The sequence below is a fragment of the Notolabrus celidotus genome, chromosome 4, assembly GCF_009762535.1.
Source record: "Notolabrus celidotus isolate fNotCel1 chromosome 4, fNotCel1.pri, whole genome shotgun sequence".
Lineage (NCBI taxonomy): Eukaryota > Metazoa > Chordata > Actinopteri > Labriformes > Labridae > Notolabrus > Notolabrus celidotus.
Window position 1 is genome coordinate 14,484,010 of NC_048275.1, and position 27,336 is coordinate 14,511,345.

The window sequence follows — 27,336 nt, forward strand, 5'->3', positions numbered from 1 at the left end:
GGATCTGAAAGTAAACTGGCTGACGTCAAAAATGTCTTAAATGTTTGCCATTTTTATTACTGAAGCAACAAAAGGGAGAGGGAAAAAAAGAGATCAGAGAAGTGGGGTGAGAAATTCAAGAAGGCAGAGTTGAAAAGAAACAGCGGGGCAGCATAGGAGAGAGGAAAGACACCTGATCCTATAGGTGAGCGGTTCTCAGCATCATATGAATTGCCATGAGAGTACTTTACATCTTTATGCTGAGTTGGATGAGGCAGCGCTGTCATCATGGTATGAAAAAGCACAGCGGTTTTATTCAAGTGGTTTGAGAGACATAAGGACACTAAACCACATGTTCTCAAATGGATGCAGAGCACAGCTGGTTTTATTCCTCTTACATCATTTTACCTTGAAGACAGGGATTCAAGGAGAGCATTTTCTTGTACCATGTGGCTACTTTTAGAGTCTTTCAGCCTCACACTGAGGATATTTTCACTTGAAGTAAAAAGGACATGTGAGGTGAGGCATGACAGTTAAATTCCCTCGTTCGGAACAACTCTCCTATCTCTGTTTTCATTAAAACTTTATAATCAGCCTGGTTCTTTCCCGTCCTTGTAATCAAACAGCGATTATAGCTCATGTGTTGACAAGCGGATTGATAGGCTTTGCAAGGGGCAAAGAAAATGATAATTTTGTATTCAGGCCAAATCACAACAAAATTGTAATTAGCAGTTAGCATCTAGACCATGTGCACATACTGTAGCTTTTCTTTTATGCAGAGGAGACTTAATTAGACAGCTTCAGAAAGAGAATCCAGATTAATGTGACATCTAAAGTACTACGACAATGGGCCTGTCTCATTTCAGCAGCCTGCTTTCATTTCAGTGGCCTGCTGTTCTTCACAGACAAGACAAGGTATTTACGGGTAATTTCGACTTGAAGTGTTTACATACATCGTAGTGCACGCGTACATAAGAAGATGCACTATGGGGCTGCACTACACAGCTTTGATTTAAATGCTAACATGCTGACATTAAGTGGGTATCATGTCAAAAGAGAAAAAAAACTCTCTCTCTCTCTCTCAGAAGTACGCGTTAGTCTCCCTTAGTCATGAAAATTATATGCTGGCACAAGGCAAACAATGCCTATACAAAGTGAAAGTGGTGCCACGAGAACATTTATCCAACACTTGATTGAGTTTGTGGAACAGTCAGAGTTTTTCTCAGGCTTGGCTCCAGACTACTTGCTCAGATCTAGGAAAAGATTATTGTTTATCAATCCACACTGGCTTGTTTCAGCATGGTTAGCTGCACCATATTTCATACCCTGACTGTATATAAATGTGGACAACACTTCTCTATCTCCTTCCATTGTAAAACACAAAAAGGTCAAAATACGGCTGTGACAGGGGCTGGCATGTTACGCTGGTGATGTATTTGGGAGCCAAGATGTGTAGAAGCATTCTGGCTGTCAGAGACACAGACCTGACCTCGCTCTTTTTACTAAACCAAGCACGCATTTAGCCCTCTGACAAACCGACAGGGATCCCGAGTCTGCTCGGTTTTCACCATAACAGAAGAAGTAACTGCTATTTGATGTGTGTTTTTATTTTATAGTTTGACGCAGGTCTCATCTGTTAACATGGAGGAGGTTGGCTTTATCAACGAGCAGGGGGAGCTTCAAATGTTTTGCTTCACTTTTGGGGGGCTGTCATGTTGTCCATCCTTTTATACAGTCAACAAGTTAAAGCTGCTGTTGATAGTCGTGATATAAACACCAGTTCGGAGAGAGATTTCGAATGTCAACACTACCCCTCCCCTCTCTGCTGTCGTAACCTCACCCACAGAAGATCATTGTGCGCATTCTATGAGGAAGTGAAGCTTCCCAGCTAATCAGGGCGACGTAGTGGGGCTGCCACTCGACCAATCAGGACAGAGGGTCGGGGAGTAGCTCTGATTGGTCTTTGCTTGATACAAAGGCATTGGAAAACAGAGATTTCGCCATAATCTCAAATTACTTCACTTACAGATGAGTACCGATTGGTATTATGACCTTTTCTCAAAAACCCAGCAGAAAAAAAGTAATGTTTTTGACACCATTCCTACCAACAGCAGCTTTAATGGCAATCTCTCTAATAGTTGTTAGATATATTGGTCTCGGAAAAGTCATGGACTGCTGTGTTCTGTCTCTGATTTCAATATTATAAAAGATCTTTTTTCTTGTAATTATAAAGTCACAGTGTTGTTTAACCTCCTCAGCTCATGTAACCATTATGAAACAACTGTTATTAAGATTTAAACACAGCAGTTTCATATTTCCAGAAAAGTTCAGTTCATTAAGATGGAACAGAGATATGCTCCTCATATGTCCAAGTCTCCATAGGCCTCCATCGACACTTTACACACTCTTACTACACACACAAAGTCATCTTGTGCAGTTATTTCACTTTGCACCACAAAAAAGGAGGATTCCCATACCAGGGTGCAGAGTATTTTGTTGCAGAGGCATTCAAAGTTCAAAAAGAAGATCAAAGAGATGAATTTAGAGTCAAAAGACTCAATAAAAAGTCTGCGGAGAGAGAGAGGAGCAAATTTAAAGGAAACCCTTATCTTAAACCTTGACTCCAGTGACATAGATTGTAGAAACTCGCCTTTTCTGAGCTCTTTGTATTCTAAATTACGTTAGTATGCACAATGAAACGAAGGAACACTTAGAAGCTTTCAAGGCTGGGCATTGTATTTACTGACCTCAGGTAACCATGTTGTCGAGAGCAAGGTGCCTGCAGTATTTTCTTTATATTTCTGCAGCCTTTCACTCATGTATACATTCCTTTTTCACTCTTTGTGTGTTAGTGTGTGCTAGTGTGTGTGTTGTGCACATGCTCGTCTTAGGGTGAAGGCAGGGATTTGTCTGTCACTGTTGCAGAGCAGATTACTTATGCCCTATCTTGTATCCTCAAGTCGGAACCTCTGCAAACACTGAGCTTATCCAGTCAGAGCAGACTCTCAGCATTACTCCAAGTCTGTGACCACCAACTCCCAACACACACACACACACACACACACACACACAGACACACACACACACACGCACGCTCGCTCGCTCGCAGCATGCACCACATGCTGCGTATACCTTCCAAAGTTGAGTAAAAGAATAGATTTTCAAACATTACCATAATATTGAACTCACATGGTGCCTATGAGCTCTTTCTGTCTGTCTACCTCTCTTTGCTCCTCCTCCTTTCCTTTCATGTCACACACACACACACACACACACACACACACACACACAGATTCACACACTTACACACATGGCTTTTATCGTCTTTCCAGATGACGAACTCTGAAAGACGAGGTTAGCCACAAAGGGGATAAAGGCCATGGGATCATTCACAAATTACTCATTAATTCTTTCTCTGAGGTGTATTCATCAGCTTCTCTGGAGTGAAAATGGGGATCAATTCTTACTCTCCATTTCAGGGGGGGGAGAAAAACAAAGGCCATCTGACACTTATCAGAGAAAAGAAAAAGGCAGTGAAAGTGGGTGAAAAGGAAATAAAGGGCAGAGAATAAAAAGAGGGAAAAATGAATGAGAATGAGGTGTGATGGACAGATGCATGAAGGGCAACAACGAGGAATAAGACAGGAGAGGAGAAAAAGAAGTGATGAGTAAAAGATAGTGAGAAAAGGGACAGATTGGGGTCAAAGTAGGGAAAATGTGAGGAGGAGCGATACTATTTCTCTGCTCTTGTGTTGGAGCATTTGGTATTGATAACTTGTACCTGCGTGTGTGTGTGTGTGTGTGTGTGTGTGTGTGTGTGTGTGTGTGTGTGTGTGTGTGTGTGTGTGTGTATGTGTGTGTGTGTGTGTGAGTGTGTGTGTGTGTGTGTGTGTGTGTGTGTGTGTGTGTGTGTGTGTGTGTGTGTGTGTGTGTTTGTGCACGTGTGAGAGAAGGGACGAAAGAATAGAAAGTGACAAAGCGAACTAAGTAGATAGAGAGAGGGCAAATGAGAAAAGACAATTGCCAGAGAAAGAGTATTCTCATATAGTGTGTAAGGCTGCTGATTCAATGCTCAGTGCAGGTGAGATTATTAGGCTGCAACACACGTGTGCGCACTATTTGCACATAAATGGAACATTAGTCAGAGTTACATTTCTCTTGAAAGAAGAATCTGGCATCACTAGGATGTTGTATGTTTGTGAATGCCAGTAGATGTTTACCTACCTTCAAAATCAATAAGCCACCTGAATGCTATGGTGCTTCATTGTGTTCCTGCTTTTGCTGTCAACATCTTTTTCACTGTTGTCATAAAAAAATCGAGTCGTAGCAGAGCGAAGATTTTCAGATCACAGGGTTTCTCTGAATTTGCAGGTACAGTCAAAGGTTTTGATTTGCAATCAACTTGAAAGATGCCAGAAAGTCAAATATTTCTCTCTCCAAACACTACAACAATCTTTTTCCCATCTGATGCATCAGAGATTATCTCAGTTAATTCACTATGAAAAACACATACACACTCAAGGTATAAATTAATGGGTAAAACATAATTTGGTATACACAACACACTTTTAAAATCTTTTTTATATTCATCAAAAAAGAAGGTTGCTGGGGGCACCGTTGGACTAGCGGTCTAAGCGTGTGCACCATGTACAGAGGCTATAGCCCTCATTGCTGCGGTCGTGGATTCGACTCCCAGCCTCTACCATTTGCTGCATGTCTTCCCCCACCCTCTACTCCTCGCAAGTCCTGTCTCTCATCAGCTGTCCTATACATTAAAGGCCCAAATGCCTAAAAAAAAATTATATATATAATTTTTTTTTGTGGAAGTTGGCGCTATATTCCAGCTAAGGCCTCATCACAGACATATAAAATCATGAAAAAAAGTGCAGCCCCTACCATCATGGAACTGTATTTTGCACCTACTTATTTGGTATTCTAAGCATCTACATCACTGCTCAAAGCATGCTGGGATATATGTATACATACATGCAGACCAGGCTAGTGGCACCACTGCTTCTCTCCAACACACTTTAAAGTAAAAAAAAAACTTTTAGAGTGCTGGTTTTGCTGAAAGACTCCTCAATAGATGGCAAGACTCCAGACTTTGTTGCAGGCAGTGGGTCTGTACCTCATGGCTATCAAAGATTCTATATAGGCTGAGCTAACATGCTGCTAGCTAGCAGGATAGAAAACTCCACATGGCTAAAACAGAAAGTTAAAGAAAGAGCTGCGAAGAAACTAATGGTTGTGGACTTTACTGAGCAAAATGAATGACTACACTTAAAACTTTATTTCCATCCAGGAGACCCCCCAATACAAACTGCCTCTGCTTCTACCTATGCATCCTTCATTCTGGACTTCATAGTAAAGTTGAGTAAATCAATACATACTGTATGTATCTATCTTTGGCATTCAAGGCAGCAACAGCAGCAGCAGGGAAACCTGTGCTTACACATGTACCACAGCTAATCACATGCATCTTGTCAGTCTAGTTTCTCTGGGCTTGCTTCTATTTCATTACAAGGTGGTTGACCTCATGTCAGTAACAGCGACCTGATCCTGACAGTTACTTCAGATGTGTGTGGGTGTGTGTGCGTGTGCGTGTGCGTGTGCGTGTGCGTGTGCGTGTGCGTGAGTGTGTGCATGTTTGTGTGTGGCTACTGTTTAAATGTCATTCCAATTACCGACCCCTCACCTTTCCCCCTGATGACACATTAATGAACCTCTACTGAGAGCCTCATCAGAGATATCATGAGAGCCAATAGCCTTGAGTAGCTATATGTGACTCAATCACAAGGCAATGAAGGTGTTGCATGCCATTTTACATGAGCAGGAATACACACACGCACAGAGTTGATCTTACGTTCGATTTTATTCCAAAGTAGTTGAAAATGAGTTCCCTGAGCAGCCGGCTCAGCAGATGGGGTGAGTCTAAGCCTCTGCAGCAGGTTAAGGTTCATTATAACCAACAATTGGCTGCTTTACAGTGCAGTCAGGATACAATGGGCAGCAGTTGTTGTATCGAGTGCAAGCTACATGCTGTACTCTCTGGGGGCAATCAAACCAAAATCTGTGAGCCTCAACATTTTACTTTGCTGAGCTGCATTAGTTAAGTTGCCAGGCAACACAGCAGTGCAGTGGATTTGTGCAGTCACGTTTCTGTAACCCAGTGCATCCTCTGTTTTCATATCATCTCATTAATATGTGAATATATCATAATAATAATTACAATGATCAGCAGATAGTTCATTAACAACGGTGGCTGTGGTACTTGTAGCACTGTTACCTAGATGAAGGAGAAGCATTAATAGAAGCGGGAGTAATATTAGTTTCTAATTTGCTTTACATATCGTGTCCTTTCATACCTCTGACACTGAGTCACACTCAGGTGCCCCTGTTGATTACAAATCTGAGCCCTGCTCAAAATGAGAGAGCAGCCCATCTCTCTTTATGATGCCTCATTGGTCAGTGAGCACAGAAGAGGGGGGGCATCTCACTGAAGACCCCAGTCGATAGCATGGGGAGAGGGTGAGTTTTTCAAAGCGTAACTGCTGTCAGAATTTCAAACAGAGACATTTATTCATTCGGTCTCTTAAAGAAATTTGTCTTCACCCTTCTTGGTCAACTCAATGGGAGGTCTCTCTTTCGAATAGTTGAAACAAGAACGCAGACATTTTTACCCTGTCTGAGGACTCCCTAATTAGTACAAAAACAAATAAAACAGTATGTATTGGGGGCTTTGGTGATTTGTTTTCTTGTCAGGATTTAATAAATCAGCCTGTAAGGTAGAGTACAAGGTGACAGAGTGGTGATAAGGTGTGAGTGGAAGCTGAAGGGGATTAGAAGAGGATAAAACATGCCATGAAATGAAATGTAAACAGACACCTGTGCCTCTCATTTCCCACTGCTGTTTATATTTGATTAGAGGCACGTGTAAACAGATGAGTGAGGGCTGCTTACACACAATTATATTTACTGAAGAACTCTAAAGTGTCATATCATAAGGAGTCAAAAATCATCAAAAACTCTCCTGTAGAAAGACACTCTGGAGCCACAGTGGGTAAACATTTCTGTTCATTGTTATTCAGAGGTATATCTCAGTAAAGGCTGCAGCAAAAAGAAAACGACTGGCGGAGCGGTTCAGGAAGAGCCTTAACGTAGCACATTGTAGGTTTCTGTCATTCAGACTTTAAAGGATGGCATTTAAGCCTCACTTCAACCTTCAAGTCTTCTCGGGGAAATCTGTCGGAATAGCAAATTTGCCTTACCTAACAGCAGGTCAAATAGAATAATTGGGAATCTATCCAATTTGTGTTGTGAAGATGTCAAATCCAGGGCATTTCTCAAATTCCCTGAACAGCTCCACTTGAATAAAATGGCCTACATTGCATCAATGGTTGCCTGGAAAAGGGAAGCCTGTCAAAGAAACTGTCAGTGCTCTACGAACACTTGGGGTTTGGAGCTGACTGAAACTGTAACATCACCTCTGCTTTTCTCACTTACATCAATTTTCTATCTGCCCTCTTGGTATACTTAGAAAACTCATAAATAAAATACAGTGAAGGCAGGCAGGTAGATCTCCCTTAAGATTACAAATATGAGAAAATACATAGTTCAGAATCAATATGGGAAATGCATACATCCTCCTGGCTAGACCTTGATATCCTCTGAATGCATTTGTTTCTTACACCAGGGAAAAAAGGCAAAGTAAAATTGTAATTGAATAATGAATAGTAACACAAAAAGGCAACTGAAAGTGTAGTGGGGCAACTATTGTACTTCCTGCTGTCGTGAATAAGAGTTCAGACAGAAGATATATGCGCAGTTAAACTCTCTACACCCAACTCTCGTTATGTGAGACAAAGAAATGCAGCCCAGATTGACATATAGGCCTAGACTGCCGGGGGAACTGGCACACTGACACACTGGGATCCTAGCTCACCCCCTTCCCCCCAACCCCTTCATCACTTACTTTAACTCTGCCTGTCCCATTAAAGTTACTAACCATAGACCTTTCTGGAGTCCCTGAGCTCCATTGTCTCATAGATTCCTCTGAGCTGCCGGCAACAGCTTCTACTACTCGTCTCATCACTATCACCTCTCCTTCTTACTCTCCTCTATCTGTCTTTCCAGACCCAACTCGGTCGAGGCATGATGGCTGTCCAACATGAGTCTGGTTCTGCCTGAGGTTTCTGCCTGTTAAAAGGAAGTTTTTCCTCGCCACTGTAACTAGCTAAATACTGCGATGCAATGCTCATGATGGATTAAGGTGGGGTCAGACTGAGTCTTACCCTGTCTTGAAGTTGGATCTCTGTTCATAATTTGACATAGAGTGGTCTAGACCTCCTATGTTTGTAAAAGCGTCTTGAGATAACGTTTGTTGGGATTTGGCGCTATACAAATAAAGATTGATTGATTGATTGATTGATTGATTGATTGATTGATTGATTGATTGATTGATTGATTGATTGATTGATTGATTGATTGATTGATTGACATCAATACATAAAACACCAAAATCATTTCACTCAAAAGTCTAAACCATCTTATTAAATGATTACTATGCTGAACAATTAGAAATAGTCCATCAGTTCGGGCACCAAATAGTAAAAGCAACCTGCAATCTGACAGCAAATTTGGTTTAATGCGTGTGCCTTTCTCCTCCTTCATTTCCGTCCGCCTCTTCACTCTTACTTTGTGTCATAAAGTGATTTTTTTTTTTAAGTAATGAATATCTTCTAGCCTGTTAATGGAAATAATTTGTCATTATTTTAATTATCTATTATTCATTTGGGAAGTGCTTTTCTTGGTCTCTGGTTATGAAAAATGCCCTTAAATTTCTTGCCACTTCTACCTAAAATATAACACTTTGTGCTGAAAGACAGTAGGAGCAGGGAGATCCTATTTCAACACTGACACTTTCAAATGTTTTTTTAAAGTTGGTAGAGGAAATGATCGTTTGATAAATGTGGTAAACAAAACAGCAAATTGATCCATAATAGAAATATAAGACACTTTCCCCTTTAAAGCTACAGTAAGGAACTTTCTATTTGTGTCAACTTTGGTGCCCCTTAAAGCTATAGGGTTGGTAGTCACGGAAAACTAGCATGAAATTGAATGTAACATTTCCTTTCTGGAGGACCTACTAAATGTCATTAATTCTTTTGCTTGTCAGAGCCCCCATGGTGAGAGCTTTTTAGACTCTGATCCGGACTACAGTCCAGAGCAAAGCACCTCATCGGGTCAGAGGGGACAGGCCTGAGATTGAGCGAGAGGGGCAGTAAATAGAGTCAGGGGAAGCAGAGGCAGAGGCAGGGGACGGGGACTCGGAGTGAACGCACGGAAATGTACGTGCAGGAGGCGGGCAGAACGGCAGGACGGGACTTGATTGGTTTCATATTTTGGACCCCAAAAAACTTTGATTGGTTGGTGTTTTCCCCGGTTTACTCCAGCTGTAGATAGCAGCTTTTTGTCACTCTTTTTTAAGAACACATTATGTATTGATTGCCATAGGGACATAAAGATCATTTTAACCAGTATAGCAAAAGTGTATCTAAATCTGACAACCAACCCCAGCTTTAATTAAAAGCAGTATGTCTTATTTCTTTGCTGATCACTTCCTGATCTTGAGTGAGTTTGTTTCCTGGAGAAAAAAAAAATCCTCACGTCTACTTTTGACTGTTAAATGTATCATACATCTATATTAAATGTAGTATATTCTGTGTAAAACAAAAAAAGGCTGTTTCTTCAGCATGCTGTTGATTTAATCTGACACCTACCCTGCGGCACTGGTTTCAGGCATTAATATGAACCGTATAGAAACAATCAGTTTTGTCCCTGATGGTCTTGTTTGCTTTTGTAAGTTATAAAGAGGCATCAATATTCATTTCAGTCTGTTTCATAGATAGCTTTAAGAACATATCCATTATAATCCAGTCGTCCTAAACACAAATCTAAATGTTAAAATTCTTATAGGGCTGTATTCTGTTTTAAACCAAATACTGAGTCATTAAAAGCAGCTAAAAAATGCAACATGATCATGATTTATATTGAAAATTATAAGAGACTGATCATATGATCTTTGATATGTTGAATTTAGATGTAATTCTAGTCCCTGTATCCAGTGTGTATTCATGACACTGTGAGCTCTCCCCGTCACCTTCTTAACCTCACATCAATAATAGTCAAAGCTACCTCTTTGTATTGGCCTTAAACACTTACAGTAGATTAAGCTGAACGACGACTGTGCAGGAAACTATGAGGGCTTTACTGTCGAGGAAACACTTGATGGTAATTGAATGTGATTATATTAGTAATTATCATCATTAGCCACCTGTACCGGTCTTCACGGACAACACCGCCAATCTTAAAACCCCTTTCCGTCTCCATGGAAACGTCAGTTTGTGTCTCTGTTGCAATCAGTATTTTAAAGAGAGGCGGTGTCAGTTACAGCCCGGTGCATTGGACTGAAATATTACAAACATTAATTATGGTGGCCACAGCCATGCAGGCGAGCTCATCATAACAGAGAGCTATCTATTCTGTTTCTGTTCCCCCTGTTCTGTCTGCTCCTTAATTACCAGGTGCATCTTTACTAGAGGGGACTGTGATGTACCGAGACGTAAAACCAAATTCAGCCAAATGGTAGTGTCTGTCAGAGGCACACAGTCCTGGAACAAACTACCGGCTCACATTAGGGAGCTGGAGAACTACTGTACCTTTAAAATAAACAGTTCAACATTGGTTAAAAGCAAACCAGTCATGTACTCATGAATAAACAGTTTTCTCACTTGATGCCCGTTTCCGGGGGCTTTGGCCTCACCTTCCATCCTTTTTGTAATGTCACAAACGTTTTGTATGTAAAATCTGTTTGTAATTCAGTTTGTGTAGTATCTTGTTAACTGTCTTGTGTAGTTTTAAAACTTGTCGTTTTATGATTTAGGGGTGGTTTGGGTGGGTGCTTCATGGTTTGGGGCGGCAGTAGCTCAGTCCATAGGGACATGGCTTGGAAACCGGAGGGTCAGCGGTTTGAGTCCCAGTATGGACGAAGTTTGGCAAGTGGACTGGTGGCTGGAGAGGTGCTGGTTTACTTGCCTGGGCACTGCCGAGGTGTCCTTGAGCAAGGCTGAATCCCTTGATGGTGGCATCCTCACTCTGACATCTCTCCCTATGTGCATGTCCACTGCATGTTTGTGCATAACATTGTATGTATACTAAAAGACTGTGTGTGTAGCATGACCAAAAATTAACACAAGTGAAAAAATTGAATTTCCCCCATGGGGATTAATAAAGTACCTTTCTTTCTTTTATGTCTTAGGACTACAGATGAAATTGAGCAATTGTGCTAATTCCGGCATATTTGTATTGAGGCACACTGTTGAAATGTTGATTAATGTGCATTGTCCTAATCAAAAAAACGAAGAGTTCATTTGCAAAAACAGTTAACTCACTTTTGAAAAACTAAAAAAATGTTTCAAAAAACGTATTTTTTTCTGTTACTAGCTTTTGGTATTATCAGTCAAATGAGGTTGGGTGGCTTTGACTAAGTCAAAATGACTCTACTAATCAGAGGTATCTTGAAAATGTAACTTTATTAGGAATCTATATCAAAAAGAAATGTGTTTTTTGAAAATGTATAAAAACAGAGTTATCTGTTTTTGCAAATGAACTCTTCAAACTCAAATTAAACTAAATCTTTAACAGGACCTAACTGGTCTGTTAGCTGTTCCTATTTCGCTGAGTTTTCAGTCTAGTCTGTCGCTAGGGGAAAATATGTGATCACATTTCTCAAATTTTACAAAGCGCTGTATTCATAGTGAGATAAATTATGTCACACTGGCACTCTCTTTTTTTTGCATTGGTGTTGTGTGCTAAACAAAAACGCTGTCAGCTCCAGAACAGCAAAACGTTAATGATTACCCTGCCATGTCTCAATGAGAAATGACAACAAAGCCTGAGCAGTGAGCTCTTCATTTGCTGGGACAATGACATACAGTGTGTGTTTGACATTACTCAATGGAGTGAAGACATCCTGTCAGCATGGATTACAAAGTCACACACTGTGATGGGCTTTCACAGACCTTGAAACAACGTCACTTCCCCTCGAGCTAATGCTGTTAACATTTGTTTTTATATGCAAAACAGGTCCAGGCCGGGGACAGATAAGGTGACAACTGCAGGCAAGGGACGCTCAGGGAGAGAGGGAAAAGAGAAGGAGAGCAACAGAAAGTTAAGGAGGAAAATGTTACAAAGAAGGAGCTGAAGATGTTCAGTGAAGATGGTTATACTCTTATTATAAAAAAGGGAAATAATTAACTAAACATTTGATATTAATGGCATATGACCACTGTTCAATTGAAGTCCATTTTTCCAATTACGCCTGCTCTTTCCTCTATCACTGTCAAAGAGGAAACCACAAAGCCTCTCAACAATTACTCCTCTAACAGATTTGTATCTTTTGTTTCTGTCTTTTCTGTGGAGCTCAAGAGGAGCCCATTCATCTTGTCAGCGTGATGCTTGCTCATTTGTGACCAAGCATGAAGAGTGACATCTTTTACAATCGCCCTCTAACACCACAGAGATTCACTTACAGAATGGGTCAGTGGTGTAAGGGTCTGGAGGTTCATACCCTGGGTCTCCATGCACCACACTGAGATTGTTTGTTTCCTGTTTTCAATAGTGGTGCAATAATGAAGGATGAGGTGTCTCTCAGTTCTGTCTCTGGTTCTCAGTAAATTAAAGGTACAATGCATAACTGTTCCAACCTCCACTGCTCTCCCAAAGTTCATGTAAGGTCACCGTTGTTCAGACCACAGTTGATCTTTGCATGTCATTTGCATTAGTTTACATATTAGCCTCTTTACATATGTGACTTTCATCTACTGTCCACAGATAAGGGCAACATATGACGTCTTTCTTTCAACGGACACATGGAGGCTAGTGGGACAAAGATTCAAACATTTGGAATGGCTTCCATTTAAAGACCTTGTTTCGTTTCAATATATTTCCTAAATGAGAATGTGCGTGTGTATGTGTGTGTGTGCATATTTGCCCGCCATTGTTTGTTTTTGTTTTCTGGATCAATGCCTGTTCACTCATGAATGGGTAGAGGCAGTCCCCACGCAATATGAAGAGTAGGTCCCCTCTTTGTTAGGTACACATCACTTAAGCAGGGCACAGAGTACAAGATATTCGAGACGATTTTGGGCCTGATGCTCCCCTTCTGCCAAAAGTCAGCAAAGGCCTGATGTTTTGATGGTTCTAAGGATTATCTCACCAGATTTTCCTATGGTGGGAGGTCATTCAAAGTAATCTTACTTCCCCGAATGTGCAGAGAAGATGATCAGGGCTGCCCTGTTTTGAAATCATAAATATTAAACATTCAGTTTTTAGGATCAGACCAGAGGACAGCTTAGCATGCACTCTGTGGACAAAAGGATAGCCAACTGGGAAGCATTCTGACTGAAGACGGAAGCGCATCAAAAGCAGCCATAGGGACAATAGTAAATGTGACCTACTTGTTGATTCGTAGCAACAACACAAGTGTTGCACAACATGTTCCATAAAACATACCACAATCATAGTGTCAGGGAGAGGAGTTCCACAGAAACAACCTTAACCCGCAATGGATGTACCAGATAGCTAAACAGAAAGTAACGTTTAGCCATCCCATCATCAGCCATATTTGTTTTCTTTAAAGTCACGTTTGACTGCGAGAGATTTTGTGAGATTTCAAGTTTTGAGAGTCAGGACTCTGGTTGTTGGTGAATGAAATCTACTGAGTAGTGTGCTGCGCTGGCCGTATCATTGCACTCCACACACTATAAATATTTCAATATTTCTTGTCATGTGAAATGTCTCTCATATTTTCAAAATCAGTTCAGATTTTAAAGGGACCACAGATGTAAATTAGCTCCTCTACCTCTGTCTCAGCTGTTGTGTTGTGCATGGTCCCTGTCAAATAAACTAGTAAACTAAAACTAAACCAAAAATCTTATAGTGTGTTACGGGCATTAAAGCTTGGGTTGGTAGTCAGATTTAGATAAACTTTTTGTCATACTGGTTGAAATGTTCTTTATGTCCTGATGGTTATCGATACATAATGTGTTCTTAAAAAAGAGTGAAAAAAAGCCGCTATCTACAGCCGGAGTAAACCTGGGAAAACACCAACCAATCACCATCATTAGTGTCCAATTTATGAAACCAATCCAATCCCGTCCTGCCGTTATGCCCGCCTCCTGCGCATACATTTCCCCGGCGTGCACTCCCCGTCTCCTGCCTCTGCTTCCCCTGACTCTAGTTACTGCCCCTCTCGCTCGACCTCGGGCCTGTCCCCTCTGACCCGATGAGGGGCTTTGCTCAGGACTGTAGTCCAGACTGTAGTCAGAGTCTAAAAAGCTCTCACCACGGGGGCTCTGACAAGCAAGAGAATTAATGACATTTAGTAAGTCCTACAGAAAATGTAGATGTGTTGTATTGTTCGTCCGGACGCTGTAGGGATGACAAGCCGATTCACTGTCGGCCGTGAACACGCCAACCAACAAAGCAACAATCAAAGTTTGAATGAATGAAGAAGTTCTCCTGGCTGTCTTTCCTCTCTCCCACTCGCTGTGAGTTGCGGGTACTAGCCATGTTTGTTTGTGTTTTTAACTTTCACTATGATAATGTTTTGGTGAGGACCAGTTATGAATCAGTCAGAATCATATGGTCATGAAGCAGCTGCGCTCGTATATTGAGCGGGGGGGGGGGTAGTTTTGGAGGAGCTCTGACCGGCTCCAAGGGGAGGGGGAAGGGTTAGATGGAGTCCTGAAGAAATGCTACATTCAAATTCGTGCAATTTTTCCGTAACTACCAACACTAGCTTTAAGCCTGCTTGCCCACTCTAGGCAATTTTCTTTGAAAACACACACACACATTTGAAGTCATATTGTGGTAAAACACCTCTAAAGTAACCTTTTATTCTAGCATTGTTGATCTTAAGTCACAAGAAGCAGACATCCTTACGTGGTTGCTGTAGCCTCATAGTCCCATGTTGGTAATACAGGACTGTCTTTTTGTGTGTGGATCTTAAGTAAGTGGTACAGTATCTACTGATGCTTTAGTGCTCAACATAGTAAGCGTGGGTCAGACTATTAAAGTCTTAGCTAGCAACTCTGTGAAATGACAATGTCAGCAAGCATACACGCCCACACCAACAATGTTTAGCAGATTAAATTTTTATGAGCAGGGATGTTTTGGTTAATTACGTCAGAAGGCTTCATCCCCTGGCTCCCATAAATGCACACAACATTATTACAACCATTCAACATTTGTCAAATTCTTTAAGTCTGCAGTGATGGACTGAATAGACCTGCCATTCCAAGAGCCTTAAAAGCTCAGTTCAATAACCCTTCGTATCGATCTGAACTAACATCTATACTTTTGCCTGAGTACTACTTTTTACACAATTACACGTTCGTAGATGTCAGGAATCAATTCAAGCATCGTTAACAAAACACAGTATAAGACCACTGCTGCTTTTCTGATCAATATGACTGAGTCATCTCCCTGACACCAGAACCTTTAAAGTCACAGTTCACAGACTCCCCTTCAGGAGCTTTTTGATTTCGGACCCAGTGACTCAGTAAAGTTCAGATGAAGATGGAGCAGTCATAACACTTCAGCTGGCATTCAAACAGAGTATCTCGATCTCAGGAGTCCTCTTACAAGTGATAAGACTTACCAGCCAAACCAAGTGGAGAGTTTTTTTGTTCTAAAGAATTTGAGATTTATTTTTCAACTAAAACAATAAAAAGTTGCTCTTCTCCTGATGATCTATTATCATCTTTGTTTGGACAAATGGGGCATCCAGCAAATGTCTCGCCTACCCATGAAACAATAAGAGCACAATCAACAATCAATATGAGCAATTTTTCCAGTAAAATATTAACCTTTAAATGCCACTGTCTCTATTTACAAACCAACAAGATGCAGGCTCACTGCTTTGAAGTTTCTCTCTGTCTCTGCTCTGACATTTTGTTAAGTTTAAAGGAAATTAATTCCATCTTGAAACATTTTGAATTCTCATCAAAGTCGCATTGCCCATGCAATCGTACGTCAGAGTTAAGTGTGAGTTATAAAGGTCTCCAGGGAGAGAAAGCGGCCACTGATAGTAATTGATATGTTCTGTATTTCAATATTTTAATCTTTATTATGACCGTTAATGTCCGAGTTCACCTTTACATAATGATCCGTTACGTTCTGTTGTCATTGACCGATGAAGCCATTTTCACCGAGGTTAAACCTGTTGTTGGGGACATTGTCTCACTAAGCATTTAACAGCAGCACTCCATATCACATATCGTGTCGCAAAAATGCCTTTCCATCAGCCCCTGTCCAGATGCTTTCTGCTGCTGCTGCTGTTGGTTCTATCATCAGAGCTCTCACACTCACGCTCATATCATCAATGCTTGTTAAAAAAAAAGAGAGAGAAAAAAAGAAACCACATGCTGAAACAATACTGCCAAAAATAATAAGGCAGAAAAGACTCAGCGGGCACACAGCATCATATAAAATATAATCAATGGGACCAGACTTAATCATACAGTATCAGAAAGTGCTGCAGTTTTCAGCTTCAGTTCATCATCCTGCTGAAAGCCATCAATAATGCTCTTTCATTTTTTTCCAGTCATTGTCATGATGATGTTCTCAGAGCCAGACACAGCCCTTCAGATCCACTTCAACCTTTTCTAAAATATTAATAACGTACTTCTCTTTGAGGTCGTCCTTTCCTTCCTTGGTTGTTTTCATGTTTTGAATATGTGCTGCTATAAGAAAACACCCTCCCCACTGTGCATATGTGTTCTCACCTTCCATGACATAGACCAGAGAGCCCACATCTCCCTCTTTAATGATACAGCTGTCCTTTCCATACTCCACAGGGTACATGCAGTCCACGATCTCCTGGATCTGCGACAGCTCCAGATTCTTCATGAAGTCATTGTCCAGGATGGCTTCTTTGATCAGATCCTTGGACCTGGAGAGGAGGTGAAAACACATGTGAGACCACTACTCTAAACTGCCTCTATACAGCATTTTTTTAAATTCCAGAAACACTTGAAGATATCATTTACTACACACATTTTATATATCAAAGATGAACCAAGAGATGTCTGGCTGAAATCAAAATATCCTCAATAATTCAAAGAAGGATGTTGACCTTTTTGACAGGTAGTCTAAGTCTCACTCCGTGTCTACTGTGGCTTTTCTAAAAACACATCCTCATTTGAAAGCATCAAGGTAGACCCTTTCATTCACTATGAAGCTAGAACTGTTCAATAAATAGAGAAAGCGTGCCTAATAGAAGCAGATTATTTCCATTCTGGGAGGCACCTCTGAAAGTTAATTCAGCCTTCAGCCTGCTGAGTCATTAGGCCGTTCTACAGGTGAGTATTTCTGCAATGACTATTCAGAGGTACAGCTAATGTGTGGCTGTATAGATGCAGCGCAGCAAAACAGGTGAAAGAGCACTCTGTCCAGGGGGCTAAAAGCAAAACCAAGACAAATGGAATTATAAAAAGGGACATTATGTATAATTAGCATTTAAATCAATAGGTACATATTGTCCAAGGTGACACATTTGTTCATGAAAGGTGTGTAGGTGCTGACAGCAGGACGGACACAGTGAAGGTTGAAAGCATCAAAGCAAAGCAACAGTTTGGTCCTCGTGGACACAAAGAAGTCAGATTCTGAACAGTAAGTCAAGATCACTCATTTAGTGAAGCATGTCATGACCAAAGTGAGAGTCCTGTTCTCCACTGAGCATCAGCCAAATGAATGAGGTTAATAATATGTATCAAGGTTAATACAACAAGGATTCCCCTTCTGCTGAGAAGTGGAGCTTTTATACCCTATTTTATAAAACAGACTGAAAGTGCTGTCTATCCCCCAACGGCAGGCACTGGTGGTGAACTGCCTCTTGCCTTTTCTGTGCTCGGTGCCCTTTTCAAAAGCTGTTCACCTGAGGAGCTCGTAGCTAAAAGAGCAAATAACCTGGAGGGCATTTATGAAGCAGTACTCCCACCACACACAGGCTTTCTGTGCCCTGCTGCCAGCCTGCAGCAGTGTCCTACACACACCGCACAGCGACACAAACAAAACTTCAAGCGCTGAAAACGTCAATGTCTGCCATGATGGAATACCGGCAACTCCCAGGGTTTGTGCCTCTCTTTTTTTTATTCATCGACGTACTGAGCAGTGTGTGTATGTCTGTCAAACCACAGAACTCTTAAGGTCACACTAATGCTTCTACATTAAATCATGAGACGCTTTTTTTCCGAGTCTGCCGAGTGTGGCTCCTTCAAGATGAAAAATGCCAAATCTGTGAGTGATGCCAATCTCTACAAAGAAGCAGCTGGCACATAAATATGAATTTCCAACCTTGGCCAACATCTACGGATCATTCGAGTGCATCGGTTTTACACCAGCAGCTGAATGAGGTTTGGTTGGAGTCTTAAATGGCATGCTGAATTATCAGTAGTGTGGTTTTTATGTGTGTTTTCGCAGTCAGCAGCCTGATGAATTTTCAATCAGGGTCTCAAGGCCGATGGATCCCTGAACGGCTCTGCTTTCCCTCTCTGACAGGAGTAATACTTTGGATGAAAGTGAGAAGTTAAATGACTTTAGAGAAACTTTAGCCGGATGTCAAAATCTATTTGGGAAGAAACAGATTATCTACTTATGATATTCAAACCCAGTAAAAACAAACAAAAGAATCTTGTCCTACTTTGATGTCTCAAGGATGTTTCTCACATGTTTCTGGGTTAATAGGCTTACCTCAGTGACAGCCTGGATGTAAAAAGCATTTGCTTGTGCAAAGAACATGCCTTTTTTTAAGCTGTGTTTTAGGTAAATCAGAGTGTCAGACAGTGCACAAATTTGAAACAGATTTAGGGTTAGTGTTTGAAGTTCATCTGAACTTGGGATAGTCTGGTTTTATACCAAAAGAGAAACTGAGATGACCTAAAGTTCCTCACAAGATATTTGTTGTTCTTCCCTTGAGAATAAGAGCGGGTTTCTGCTGGGAATCAAACAGGGAGGACTGAGGTGTTTTATCTATTTTTAAAATTCCCCCAACAGTCTGTGATCAGGCTGTACTTCCAAAATCTTCTGTAGATACAGCACCAGAAGGAACATGTAGTGGATTTGAGTCTGACTGGCTTTAGGGGTTTTAGATTGAGAGAACATGCGTTTTTAAGCCTGTTCTGATCTTTACTAAGTTTTTTATGTTGTTCAAATTTTAGCTTTATTTTATGCAGATCTATCAAAAAATAACCAAGTTAACAGGAAGAAGCTGTAAATCAATTACACTCCAAAGCTGACCGCCATCCTCAGGAAATGAGCCCTATTGACCCGTTTCTGTTACATTTTCACCCAGGAGATTTGAGGCCTTTTCAACCCCTGATCTGGACCTCCCGACTCGAGCCTGCCACGACCACGTCTTCCAACCAGACCGTTTTAAAAACATCTGCCTTCCTCTGCTTTGTTAGGATGATATATTTGCCTTCATCCACCAGTGAAGTTTGGGGCTGAGCAAGTTCAGCTTCCCTTAAAAGGAGAAAATATGCTCTTTTAGGGGGAAAAAGACGAGGGGTGGCAGAGAAGTGGGAGAGGCAGACGGAAACGGGAGGCAGTCTGAGGGAGAGCGTATGTGTAAGGAACGCTTGATGGGCCTCGTAAAGAAGATAAATTGGGTTGGAATGAAAGGAAAATATAAACATTCAGACTAATCCAACAGGTATTGCTTTACACTTCAAAACCACAACAAAGGGATAGTGTAAGTGAGCTGTTTTTACCCTATCGGAGTGTTTGCATGTTTTATAAATACAAAAGAGAAGAAGAAATCCTTTCTTTTAAACTCAGAGTGAACAAAAGTCTCAAAAAACAAAAGAACTTTGACTCCAATTAACTGCTCTATATCTAGTAAAAACACCAACATCTGCAAGTTGCTCAATCACAGGTGTCCAAACAAACTGAGTTATGTTAAAAATACTGAACTAATGAGAGAACAGCGCCCAGACAGGCTGAGGTAATTTGCATCCAACGTTTGTCTGCTTTTCAATCTTTATTCTATGCATAAGCTTATTAGAACAGAGACATCGAATAAAAATGCCATCCTCTGCTTGATGGAAAGTGTGAAACACTGTAATTGAGAGGCTTTGATTGAAGCACAAACTGTTTTCTTGTAATAACAGGTCAACTTTCTAGTCTCTTTGTCTCCATTTTCCATGTGAGGATTATCATCAGCCATGCAGTTGTTCAGATATTGTCTGACTTTGTCGACTAAATCTCAAACTAAACTTTCAACCAGAATATTTGATGATGTTTGCATGAAATTCTTCAACGGTTTAGACATCAAACTCTCAGTAAAAGATGTAAAAATGCCAAACAAAGTTGATATTGTAGATATTTTGTTTTTCAAGTCGAGGTCTCCCTGAAAGCCTCTTCAGGAAATCTCTTATTAAAAAAAGGCACATATCAGTGAAACGATGGTGGATGATGGTTAACATATATATTCTCTTGTGTTTTTTCTCACGCCATGCATTTCCTGTCGAGGCAGATGGCTGTCTAACATCAGTCTAGTTCTGCTCAAGGTTTCTGCCTGTTAAAAGGGAGTTTTTCGGGGTGCTGGTGGCCTAACGGTCTAAGCGTCCCACACATAGAGGCTATAGTCCTCGTCGCAGAGGTCGCCGTTTACACTCCCGGTCAATCGATCATTTACTGCATGTCTTCCCCCATTTTTGGGCGTAAAAGCCCAAAAATATATCTTTTAAAAAAAGGAAGTTTTTCCTCACCACTGTAACTAGCTAAATACTGCAAGGTGCAATGCTGATGGATTAAGATGAGATAAGACTGAGTCTCATTCTGTCTTGGTGTTGGGTCTCTGTTAATAACTTAACATTGAGTATGGTCTAGACCTGCTATGTTTGTTAAAACATCTTGAGATAACGTTTGATGTGATTTGGCACTATACAAATAAAGATTGATTGATTGATTGATTTCAAACCAATGTCCAATGTTTCCTGATTAATTTACAGCAGAAAGAAAAAAAGCACAAAAGAAGAGTGCTTGTAGTCTTTTTTTTCCCGAACACAGACCTGACAGGTATAACAAAGACTAATGCTCCTATGCTGCTCAGGTATATAATCCCCTTCATTTTGAATGGTCTTTGATGAAATCCCTTCGAGATTTGTTTGGTTGCCTGTCAACAGAAAAATGAAATTCATGTGCCGTTATCTTTAAAGTCTAAAACAAAACACCAGCATGAGAATAGAAATGTGTCTTAAAGCAATAAAATAGATTAAAATAGACAAACCAGTTAGTCCAGTTAATTTAAAACACTCAGTGCTTAGTGTTAAGTGGCTTGATTATCCTGCAGTTATAGTCCTTGCAGATGGATCAGGTTTAAAAAATATATATTGATTGTGATCAATACGCCCACTGTGCTTAAGGAATGAAGCGCAAACATTCTTCCTGAACACCAGGGGGATAATAAGCAGCATATTGATTCATCAAAACACAACCTTTAAGTTCAAACCCAACAGACGGCCCGGCTTATTTCCCAACAGAGCGCTATTTTTGTGCCAGCTTTGAGCTTTGGTCGGAGAGGCAGACCTCCTGTTGCACTCCAAGTTGAGTACAGAGGTTTGCAAGAGTTTGAGTGGAAGAGAAGGGCAGGGAGAGAGAGAGAGAGAGAGAGAGAGAGAGAGAGAGAGAGAGAGAGAGAGAGAGAGAGAGAGAGAGAATCTCCAGACATATTTCAAGTTAAACATGCTTCTCACAGAATCACAGCTTGTATAAAACAGACATTGGTACATTACACAGAGCTGCCACTACCAGCTCTCTCAATCTTTACTTTCCCATCAGTGGTTGACATTTATTTCAGTCTCCCCTTTGACAATTGATATTGGCCAACATGATATTGATCCTTCAATCGCTGTGCTGCAGATAATCATATTGATATCTGTGATGACTGACAGCTTCCTGATATTTCTCTCCCACATTTTATAGCTGACCAGCATCATATCACATTTTTCTCATATCCATTTTGTGTGTGTGTGTGTGTGTGTGTGTGTGTGTGTGTGTGTGTGTGTGTGTGTGTGTGTGTGTGTGTTTGTGTTTGTATGTGTGTCACAGTGCTCATCCATATGTGCTACAGGTGCCGTACCTGCTGCGCCAAACATAAAATTACGCACAGGAATCAGAGGGATGTCAGAGAATGAATGAACTCAGCAGAAAAAGCCAAGAACAAAATGAAAATGTCGCAGATAAAAGTGAACATGTTTGTAATTTAGAAACCTACTGTGGGCTTTTGGGGTAGAAAGGTAGGGTGACATGGCTAAGATCCTGGATGTCGAAGGCAGTAGGTTCCGCAGAAATCGCCTGCCTCTTCGTCCTCTGCTGCTCATGCAGATCGTTCTGCTTGTGGACCTGCTGGGTCGCCGGTTTGATAACAGATCGGTATTTATCCAGCTCGTTCTGTAGTTTCTGTATAAGCTCATCCTTCTGATCGAGCTCCAGTTCCAGCTCGTCGATGAGCGCGTCCCTCTGGCGCAGCTCCTCGATCTTCTCCTGGAGCGCGTACTGGAGGTCGCGTAAGGTTCCCATTTCAGTTGGCAGGCGACAAGGGACTTCCCAGTAAGTTTATCGAAAAGCAATACAGCCGAGACTTTATCCTCGCTCCTCTACCACACTGCTGGTAAACTTTATCCGGCATGAACGGATCCAGAGCATGCAGCCCCTGTCTCTCCTTAGGGGGGGAATTCCTCTCGATGCTGCCCGTCACACACGGATGTAGGGGAGCGGAGGTATGTTCACTGGCTGCTGAGGTGAAAGCGTCTCAGACACAATCACGTAAAGTTCCCCCCCCCCCTCTCCCTCTATTTCTCTCGCTCTCTCTTTCTCTCGCTCTCTCTTTCCCTCCCTCCAACGGCGGTGTGACAGCGGAGGACCGTCCTCCCCGAGTGCGTCAGGCTGCGACCCGGAGAGAGCGCATGGCGAGAAGGGCGCCTACAGGAATCTGTGGCACAGTGCAGTCTGCCACTCCAGAGAGAGCGCTGCGCTCGTCTCCTCTCATGAATAATGGACTCTGTGAGAAAGCCAGTGCTTGCAGAACCATGCCATCGTACCTCAGCTATACGCGCCCCCAGGCTGCTGAGTTACAAATAGATGAGCTGTGGAGCCCTAATGGAGGCTGGAGGTGATGGAAACTTAATGAACCTCAATGTAAAAATAAACAATGCGTCTTCCATCTGTGGGAGAATGAGACTGCTGCGTGCACTGGTGTTGCTGTCCACATATAGACAGAAGAAAACTAACTTTAAGATATTTTGAATAAATATTTTAGGCTCAAAATATATATTTGAACCAGAATGAAGCTTTGGTTGAATATAAATTAAAGTGGAAAATAATTCTACTTTGCACCAAACCTGAGCAAAGTAACCAAATGTATACATAAGTGCATTCTTTATTAAATACTTGAAAGTGGAAGTATTCATTTTCATCATATATATAAGAGACAAAATGGTGCTTTGAGGAGAAATATTGCAAGAAAAAGCAAAAAAATAATAAAACTTTTCCCAAATCCCTGCCAAACAACAACTTGTTTTCTGATGGATTCCAAAGTGCAGGAAGTAAAGATGCCAAAGGCAAACAAAAAAGCTAATCTCGCAGACTGTCAAACAGAAGCAGCAGCAGGAGAAATGACGACGCCAAAGCCACTGAGGCTCACGACTCTCCACAGCAGCTCCACTTTCCTCTTCTCATCATGTGTTGTGTTGTGTGCACTCTCTTGCGCTGCTGATGCTTGTCCACATTATCCCAGTGAGTCATCTGAAGCTCAGAGAGCACCATTTGGCCTCATGCGCTCTGGACAAACTCAGAGGAGGATAAACTGCCAAGGACAATCTGATATGAGGAGTTAGATAGACACAACAGCAAATTACTGTGCCGAGAGGATGAGGAGTCACAGGCTGACAGTCAAGACAATAACACAGGTGGAGGGGGTGTTCTCTGGTGCAGAGGACAGGTGTTTGTGGTGTGCTGGGAGGATATAAAGCATCTTTTCTTGACCAAAAAAAGCATGTAAACAAGCCTGAAAAGAGACAGCTGGTCCAAGAAAAGGTCACAGCTGCCCTCTTGTGGTGGGTTTATGCACCTACTCTGGCAAACAACAACAACAGGATGGCATGCCTGTACTCTACAAGAAAATTAAAACCATATCATTGCTTAAGTTGATGACAGATAAATGTGTATCACTGCAAATACTAACATATTCAGTACTGCTGAGTCAGATGAATGAAAAGAAGGGCACACTGGAAGCACAGGAGACCACACAAATCTGAAATGTTGCTCTGTTTTAGTGAAAAAAAACTCCCCTTTTATGAATGTGTCTGATTGAGTTGTTATATAAAAACCTTTTTCATTTTACCAGGTAATAACTTTATTTTTGTGCCCTTTTATCAATCTCAACTTCTAATAAAGCCAAGCCAGCCTCTCTCCTCCAAGCTAATTAAACACCATCATACTTTCTTTTATCTCTGCCGAGGGAAGGGCACAGGGTGCAACGCTCAAGCAGCAGCAGCAAACTTTCTTTCATATCAGGAAAATTGCAGGTGCCTGGAGATGCCTGACTCTCTCCAGTCTAGTCTGTGTTGCACCCTTGCTTCCTCCCATCATCAAAAAGGCCCTCCCACTGCCCTTCAAAGCACCTCTGCGCTTTAAATTTCACCTCTCTAACCATCCAGCTCAGCCCTTTTCCTATGCAGATCAATAGAAACAGGATCCATTGCTCCATGCTGCGGTAATCCGATGAGCGAGAGCGGTCTGCCGCCTGGTGCCACGTCCTGACTCTAATGGGGAAGGGGGGAGCTTGGGGGTCACACTGTCTCTGACCCCATGGCAGCTTCAGGTTGAGGCCCTTCTTCCAGACACACCGGTGCACGAGGTTGATCACGTCATCTCATTGCTGCTCTTTCCACCAGTGAGTAAACAGGTTTACTTCTGTCCTGGTGCACAGAGTGAATGGTTACACGTGATTGATTGGTCCAGTGTAGGCCCATTCAAGCACTTAGTGTGTCTCATCGGCTGACGCATCATTTGACCGTTTTCAGAATGAACCCTGGTCAGACAGAAAGGTTGAGGAAAGATGAAGCCTATTTCTGGCTTGAGTGTAGCTTGTTAGTGACTATTCCTCAATGAACCTGGGTCATTCATGACAGTGACGCCTCATTCTTCAGTAGGTTTCATTTTTCACGCCTCAGGACTCTTGTTGTGGACATTCGTGCTGTTTTTAAGACAAACTGAACATCAATGAGTGTAATTCAAGACTTCAATTCCCAGCAACAAATCAATCTAAATGAAGAATGGACATTTTATGGACTTTAATACATCCCTAAATCTTTTTTAATAGTTGAGTAAGCTGCCTGAATATGTGTGACTCATAAGAAAACATGAGCTTATTCATCCTGACAGACTATGCTAGAAGAAATGAAAGAAAATGAAAGAGATAGTGAAACTTTGCAGAAAGAAGCCTTACAGACTTACAGTAAATAAAAGTGTAAGAAACAAACTGATTCCAGCTCACGTGAAACCCTCAGACTCAGATCAAGCACACTGTGAGGCTAAAACGAGCACCTAAAGGTGATGAAGGAAGCATATGGTCAAACAAAGCGTTTTCTAATGGAGTATTAAATATCCTCAGACATGCACTTCGGGTCCACAGCGTCCAGCTACTAAAAGCCAATAATGCATCGCACTTCCTCTTGTCTGCGTCTCGTGGGACCTCCGTGATGGATCTGATCAATTAGAAGGCTCTTTCTGAAGCTCGCCGTGGAGCTGCGTCATCGCCCCCCCAAAGAATGAAAGTGCTCCTCCATTCATGGCAGAGTGTGTCTCCATCTCCCATTTACAAAAAAGCAAAGAGAAAAAGTGAAGAAAAGACAGAAAAGGGGGCTTTGTGGAGGCAGGACACGGAAGTGGAACGAGAGAATGAGTGTGTGGAGATACTTTTATCACATGTACGCTCATTTTCAAGCATATTTGGAGTTTACGCCTCCTGATAACCATTCACGACACACCATTTTATTCTGCTGATGACTAGAAAACAGTGTGATAGAAGGTGTGTAGAGTGCGAGACACAGTAAAGTAGTGCTGAAACAGTCTTACCAGTCGGATTTGGCATATTTTCGAAACGCCTGCCGTGACAGGTCCTGGTGCGTCTGCGGCTCCGCTGAGATGCCCTGCGCCCTGCGGGTCCTCGGTCCAATAAGTTCAGCGCTGGGCAGAACAGACTGGCATTTGTGTAATTTCCTCTTCAGTTCTTGAATCTCGTCTTCTCGGTCCGCCAGTCGCCTCTCCAGGTCCCGTATCCTCTCCTCCTTTAGCAGCAGGATCTTGGCAAAGTCGTCCTCCAGGTCACTCATGTTGGAAAATGTGCGTTAAACTTTGCCACTATTCTCCGTAAACACGGCAGTAAATAACTCCCAGCACTCGCACAGGTTGTGAAAACGGGGCACAGATCCTCCCCACACTCTAAATACGCGCAGGATGATGATGCTCCGAGTATCCCCCTCACTGTCCACTTGTTTATTTCAAAAGGAAGAAAAGAGCAAAGCGGTGTTTAACGCCGGGGAGAGGACGGCTGAGAGAGCAGCGCTACGCTACAGTCCAGCAAACCTCCGGGGAGCCGCTGATGATCCTTCATTGAGAAACCAATTACAGCAGCTCTTCCTCTCCGAGGACGCAGGCTGGGCACTGAAAGAGCCGAGGCAACTCCTGTAGTTCACCGCCTCTCACACTGCAAACATCACAGAGGAGGAAGCCCAGTGCTGCTGCTGCTGCTGACAAATATTTGTTTACCATCTATCTGCTGCGTTTGAGCGACTAAACCCACATCACCTCTCCGACCTATTGCGAAAATCAATTGTCCCGCAGCAGCTCTAACGCCACAGGACGGTATGCTGGGCTCAAGCTTGTTTGCAATGGTCACATTTTATATATGCAGTGAGCGTGCATCATTGAAGTGAAAGTAATGTCCCTAGAAGGCTAATGACCTTTATGTGTGCAGAGTGTCCAGAGTATAAGGGGTTAAATTGTGCATATTCATTAATGTTATGTGCATGTTTTAGGATGATTGTAGGCTACCTTTTTTGAATTTAAGGGGATCCAATTGTATCTCAGGTCAAAGGCTTTTGACATTAAACAAATTCATCCAATTTAATTTAGATTTTTTTTTCAAGAATAACCTGATCCCACCAATAATGTGTCATCTAATCCAATTCAGTAATGATTAAAAAAAAAATATTATAATTATCAAATCAA

General features: G+C 41.8%; 1 protein-coding gene across 2 annotated transcripts in view; it reads right to left on the reverse strand.

Moving 5' to 3' along the window:
* The window catches only part of LOC117811857 (cGMP-dependent protein kinase 1), a 101,704-nt gene extending 74,829 nt beyond the window's left edge, over window positions 1-26,875 (reverse strand). Inside the window, exons 1-2 of one of the 2 annotated variants that reach the window (XM_034682335.1) lie at window positions 26,182-26,875; window positions 16,827-16,993 (exon numbers count right to left, since the gene is read on the reverse strand). In XM_034682335.1, coding sequence (XP_034538226.1) covers window positions 16,827-16,993; window positions 26,182-26,438 — 424 coding nt within the window. In that variant the 5' untranslated portion in view covers window positions 26,439-26,875. Of the gene's footprint in view, window positions 1-16,826; window positions 16,994-22,318; window positions 23,040-26,181 lie in introns of those variants that run through there. The other variant, XM_034682334.1, reaches the window with a different exon arrangement.
* Between the last annotated feature and the right edge of the window lie 461 nt (window positions 26,876-27,336).